At 35.2% G+C, this 6,555-nt stretch overlaps 1 protein-coding gene across 1 annotated transcript in view; it reads left to right on the top strand.

Annotated features, from left to right (window-relative positions):
• Positions 1-213: 213 nt before the first annotated feature.
• Positions 214-6,555, top strand: part of LOC107031346 — a 21,825-nt gene continuing 15,483 nt past the window's right edge. Inside the window, exons 1-5 of the mRNA XM_015232671.2 lie at positions 214-639; positions 3,420-3,792; positions 3,878-3,949; positions 4,046-4,108; positions 5,518-5,688. Of these exons, the coding sequence (XP_015088157.1) occupies positions 266-639; positions 3,420-3,792; positions 3,878-3,949; positions 4,046-4,108; positions 5,518-5,688 (1,053 nt within the window). The 5' untranslated portion in view covers positions 214-265. The remainder of the gene's footprint in view (positions 640-3,419; positions 3,793-3,877; positions 3,950-4,045; positions 4,109-5,517; positions 5,689-6,555) is intronic.

Genomic DNA, 6,555 nt, shown 5'->3' with positions numbered 1-6,555 from the left:
TCTATATTCTAGGTATGCAAAAAATTTATCCAATAGATATAAAAAAAAAGTATAATTTTTAATAGGTTTTTAAATGTAATCTAATTTAAACTTAAAAATTAAATCAAATTAATTTTTGAAAAACGAGGTAAATTGGAAGTGCATACAGACCCTCGATGAATAATAATTTCTTTTTAAAAAATATATAATCCCTAAAATAAGTCGATTTTCTTTTTATTTAACCTTTTTCAATTTAACTTCCCACTAATGAATTTTCCTCTCTCTAATGGATACTCTCGTTAACTCAGCGCTTGAAGAAATTTGCTCCAATGGCGATTCCGGTCTTCATCTCTCCAAGCTATGGCCGAAGCTACAACCTTCAATTTCCAGTCAAGGACTTAAACTTTGCCCAAACGTCAAAAAAGTTCTTTGGTTTAACCTCATTGACATTCCTGGCCTTAAATTCGATTCCAATGGCGTTGTTTATACTCCGAATGATAGTTGTATTCGTTCGTTCGAGCAAAGTGAGCGATTGGATTTGAAAATCATCGCGCCGGAGCATATGTGTGATGCTTTTATTGGAGTTTATGATATTGATGCCTCCGATGCTAAACTTTCTGACCGTGAACGGCGTGTTCTTCGTTACCTTGCTACTGTTAGGTTTGTGTTTGTTTTTTCTTTCTAATTTAATTTATGAGTTGTTATTAGAGTTAATTGATAAAAGCTATGCTGGATTTCGAGTTTTATACCTTTTATGCTTATAATCTGAGTTTCTCTACATAGATCACCTGCATGCAGTTATTTCAGCTAGTTATTAAGAGATGAAACAGAGGTGAGAAGGAAGAAGAAGAGTAAAATCTTATTAGAAGTTTTTGCCTCTCAATAAATACAAATCAGTCCTTTTATATGGACTAACTAATCGAGTGATCAGTTATAACTAACTAACTATCTTAATTATGGTTAATAACTAATACTAACAATCTGAGAGATAGAATTAGACAGTTCTTCCACTTAGTCTACATTGTTACTACTTGATCATCCTTCTCAATATTGATTGAGGTAGTGAGGAAATATCAGAAACTCTTAGCTTGGAACTCAAGTAGTGATGTTGAACCTTGTTGAGTCCTTTAATTAGGATGTGTGTACGTTGATTTTTTGTAGGAATGTAGCTAGTTGACACCAATCCTTGGTTTATTTTTCCCTTGTAAACTGACAATCAATCTCAAGGTGTTTAGTTCTTTCATGATAGACATGGTTAGCTGCAATTTGCATTGTTGCTTTACTATCAGTATTTACGCTCACAGGTTCCTTTACTTCAGCTCCACAATCCTTCAGAAGTCCTAAGAATGATATAAGTTCAGCCACGTGGAAGCCATGCTTCTGTATTCTGATTCTTCTGAGCTTTTTGATACTGTTGACTGATTATTAGATTTCCAGGTTATCAAGGAGTCTCCCAACTTCACTAAGTAGCTTATTACTGACTTTCTTGAATGAGGATAGGATGCCCCGTCTGGATCACAAAAGCCTGGGATTGTAGAGTTGGATTTCCTAGACATGCCTTGTCCAGGTTGATTCTTCACATACCTTTGGTTCCTTAAGGTTGCTTCCAGGGGAGATTTTTTTGGTTGTTGTAGAAACTGACTTAGAGTCTGTACTCCAAATGCAATATCAGGCCTAGTCATGGTGAAGTGAAGTAATTTCCCAATCAAATCCTTGGTATCCTGATTTGTCAGTCAGAGGATCATTCATTTCACTAGTTGAACCCTTAGTTCTGATGGAGTCATCATATTGTCTGGTTGTTAGCTTGGCATTAGTAGTGTTATTGCTGGCTTAGCACCACTGAGTTCAGCTTCTGAGATGAGTTTCAGAGAATCTACCTCTGATGCATCAATATTACGTGTTCAAACCTTGCAAATTCAATTCCTAGAAAATATCTCAGCTCACCCAGATCTTTCATTTTAAATGCTTGTTTCAGTTTTCCTTTGGTTTCTTCTATTATTTTTTGACTGTCTCGTGTGATCAGCATGTCATCTAAATAGATGAGTATAATGTCGTCCCTTCTGGTGTCTTTCTGATAAACATTGCGTGGTCATACTCACTTTGTCTGAACTCGAAGTTTGATCAGTGCTTCACACAACTTGGCATTCCATTGTCTAGATGCTTGCTTAAGTCCATGTAGTTTGAGCATATATGAATTGTAATTTAGAGTTGATTGTTAAAAAAACACCTAAACTATCTTGTTTTTTCGAGTTTGGTACTATGAAGAAAATTACTCCCCATGTCCCAAAATACTTGTCATGTTTAGTTTCTGGGGTGTGAAACGACATAAAACTTTGATGGAACATTTAATGTATATTTTTCAACATATTTATATCAGAAGAATTGCAAATTGTAGTACTTTAGCGCATTGTTTTGGAATATCTAAATTTTAATTTGAAATATTGAATCATTCTACTGCAATTTAGTTTTGAACATCAATAAAATTGACTCTTCAGAAGCGAGACGTGACAAGTATTCTGGGATTATGGGAGTAGGACTTGTAAATTTCGTTGTCATAAATGTGCCATTATATTTGGGGGCTGTAAAACTTTTGTAACATAAAGCTTCTCCTTAATGCTAAAGTGAGAAGTTAAAATGAAATTGTTTTCAAATTTAGAAAGATGTCAACCTTTTTGGGACTGAGTAATAAGAAACCAATGTTATTTTTTTATTAAGTAATAAGAAACTAATGTTATTTTTTTTCTGGTCTTAAACATGCCATAATATTAGTGTGGCTATACAAGCTTTTGCATGAATGGTAAAATTGGAAGTTTAACAGAGAAAAAAAAAAGACTTTTGTAACCTGTAGTCTTAAACATGTTGTAGCGTTTATGTGGTTATAAAAATTTCTCATCAAGGGTAAAAAGGGAAAGTTTGAGAAAAATATGCATCTTTTGAAATCTGTGGTTATAAACAACACCTAGGTGATTTTTCAAGTACTTGATCACCTCCACTGTCAACCGGTAGGTTGAGGGTTTGAGTCACGTGTAGGGTAAGTGAGAACGCTATTGTTCCTCCTGGTAGGGGTGGAAAAAAACTATTTCTTCCCATCCATCTAAACCTTGATGTTCATAAACTTTTGTGCACATAACTAATTCCACGGAGTTCTTCCCAAATGTTGTCCGATCAACTTTTGTGCACATGGGCTATACTGGATACTTGCTACCTCCCACTAGTAGCAGGTAACTCTTCTACAAGGCTTAGATAGATGGGGAAAAAATCATCTAGTGGTATTTGTTTGCCAGGATTTAAACCTTGGTCCCAAGATTCTTTCCCTTATTCATATTTAGGCCATACCCTTGGGCCTTGGTTGTATGCTATGGGGAAATTTTTTTAGGTTAAGTAGTAATTGAAGTAGTTTAATTGCTTACCAAGGTCTCTTAACTTTGACTGAGTTTCAGAGGAAAAGGAGTAGCACAAAATGAGCTTGGCAAAGACTTTAAGATCAAAGGCAACGACATGTTCTACATAGTGAGGAAGCTTGAAAAACGAGGATTGATTGTCAGACAGCCAACAATCCTTAGGATTAGAGACACGGGTCCAGTTTCTACCAATATGCTCTATTTATCCCGCTATGCAAAGAATTTGGGTAGTCAACAAAGGCTTGAGATAACCAAGGGGGTTAATTCCTTGGAGGATAGTGAGATCACTGATGGTGAAGATGAAAATAGTGTTGGTGTTGCTGAGGAAGCTCTTGATGTAGATCTGTGCGTAAAAGATTTTCTACCAGAACTAGAAGCCGTCTGTGATAAGCTTGAAAATTCTGAGGGAAAGGTTGGTTTTGATGTTGAATGCTCCATCTATCTGGCTTTTGAATGTACTCTATTGCTGATTCTTTTATTTATTTTAATTTATGAAGGTCCTTGCTATGGCTGATATCAAGCCAGAACTTGGCTATCAAGGGACTCGTGGGCATAGGAGATGGAGATATGTATGTTCTTCCTTTTTATTATTTTGTATCCTCAGTATGTTGCAACTCATAAACCCACCTCATGCATCATATTAAATCCAAAATTTTTACTCCCAGATTCTCAAGAAGCTGAAGGAGGCTCACTTGGTGAAGGAGGATGAGGTCATTATGGATGGGAAGGTCAGTGAAAAGTACTGGCTTATAAGTACCAACTGCTCAGGGTTTCATCTGTTACATTTTAGACTTCCCATACAAGTATCTAAGACACCTTGAAAGTGCCCATGGCTTTACTGCATATACTCCCATTTCTTCTACTGTTTCTCCTTTTCCTTTATGGACTTAAATCCAAGGGTTATTATAATTCTTTTCTAACATTTTCTCCTATTGGAATCATGGATTGAACATCTTTGTTGGGAATCCACTGAAAATTGGTCAAATTCATCAGCTTTCTGAACAAATCTAATCTAGCAGAAATCAGTTTAATTTTTGTTGATTATTTATGCTAGATTTCCTTTTTGTTTGATAGGTGTTTCAATCAACTTCGTCTCTTACAGTAAAGAAAGTTTTTGACTAGATTTTTTGCAGCTGTTTAGTCTAACTTGTACTTTAGGGAAGTATATTCTTGACTTTCAACTTAAAGCAGTTTTGATAATAGATAAAGTGAGAGACACTTAAATATTTACGTAATACTTTGATGAATTGTATACTTGTTGGAGGAAGTAATTCTTTTTCTTACCAAAGACTATTTGCTGATTCAACCTAGTTAATGCAACTAAATGACATATTGTCCTTTTCTGAAAGTTGTTATTGGCCCAAAATTTTGAATTGTGATTTACTGCATTGGAAACTGAGACTGAAATACATACGTACACAAGGTTTGCAATTCCATAAAACTAAAGAGATTATGACAAATTTCTTCCTAAATAGAGGTCAATCTTGCCTAAACTCAAGCTTGGACTTTAGTGGAAGGGAAGTATTTATTTTTTTGGTGGTTCTTGGATTCTTTTTAGTTTTATACTTTGATTCATGTGGTTATTGGATCTTAATAAGATATAAGAATTGTATCTGGAGATTGGAAGCAGCTATTGTCTTCTGCCAAGTTACTCTTTAAATTTTTTTCCTGTAAATTCTCAAACACATTGTATGGATTTCTTTGAAATTAGTGTCCGAAGAGTAGCGTAAAGATTCACTGGGTTGAGCTGATACTTTTCTTTATTTTTTCCTTACTTTGGGAGAGGGAGAGGGAGAGGGGGATGTTGGCGGAGAGGCTTACACCTATAACTTGAATGATAGCTAGTTTACTACCTATTGAATTGATTCCAGTGCAAGTTTTTTAGCTTCACCTTATCCCACAGCTGTCATCCACAACTATTTTGTAAAAGAATAATTCTTAGCTTCACCATTTCTTGTCTTCATCTTCTTTCTAACTAACAATTTCAGAATACTACTTTTTTTCCTGTATGATCGATTTAAAAAAAAACACATGTGCCATAACAAAAGTGTAGAGACAGTCTTGAGCTCTTACATATTTTATAGGAAGTAGGACTTTGACTGGCTAATTAATTGCTTGTCATATGCCCTCATTGCAGGAGGTTAAGTGTCTACATCTGTTGAAGGGTTTTTCACCAAAACATTTTGAAACAATGATGAAAAAGGGCAAGGGAGGTAATATTTCAGACCTGCTTTCAGAGCTTCCTATTGAGCATCAAATTTACGATATGGTTGATGCTGAGGGAGATAGAGGGTTGCCCTTCAATCAGGTATTGGATGTTTTCTTTTATGAATGTCAAAACTAATGTTGATATCATTTTAGTAGTGCTATTGTCTTCTTCATTTTGGTTTAATTTCACCCAAGCTGTAATTTGTGTCCTGGATCATAATTTCTGATTCTTTTCGTAGTCAACTTTGAACTTAAGTTGATTATGTCTTTACAATCACTTTTAGGTGCAATTCACCCAAAGCCTCATTTTTATCTTTATGATTTGTTGAAGTGTGTGACAATCTTATTTAAAAGCTTAAGATTTAATTATATTCTCAACACACACCCTCACATGCGGGCCTGATTCTTTTTCATGGCCAAGCACGTGAAAATTCTTTAATTTTGGGTGGCAGTTAGATTCGATCACAGGACCTTTGCCTATTCTGATACCATGTTGAAGTGTGTAGCCATCTCATCTAAAAACTTAAGCTACTAGTGAGAGCATACTTTTATTATTTAATTATATTCTCAACATGATCATTCTTCAAGCCTTGGATCATATTTTGGATCTTTTTTGAGTCAGCATTTTGTGATTTGGTACTCATTTATGTGTATACTATGAAATAAATGACAAAAGAAGAGACATCAAATGTGTATTTACAGGAGGGTTCCCCCCCCACCCCCCGCGGCCCCTCCAACACACACACACACAAAGGGATTTTGTCTAATGGTAAGAAATTAACACGTGGTGTGTTTGTTAGATGCACGTCACTGGTTCAAATTTTACCGCAGACAAAGATTGGTATTTAAGTGAGATGGGTAGAGGGTGGGCGCATTATCCGCCAAGTTCTGAACCCTATGTCATTAACCCTGGTGATTTCTCAATTGTAAAAGAAATAATTATATATATATATATATGTATAATTAA

This window comes from Solanum pennellii, chromosome 9 (genome assembly GCF_001406875.1).
Source record: "Solanum pennellii chromosome 9, SPENNV200".
NCBI classification, from domain to species: Eukaryota; Viridiplantae; Streptophyta; class Magnoliopsida; order Solanales; family Solanaceae; genus Solanum; species Solanum pennellii.
Note: the sequence above shows the minus strand (reverse complement) of the source record. Positions and strands in the feature narration are given on the sequence as shown.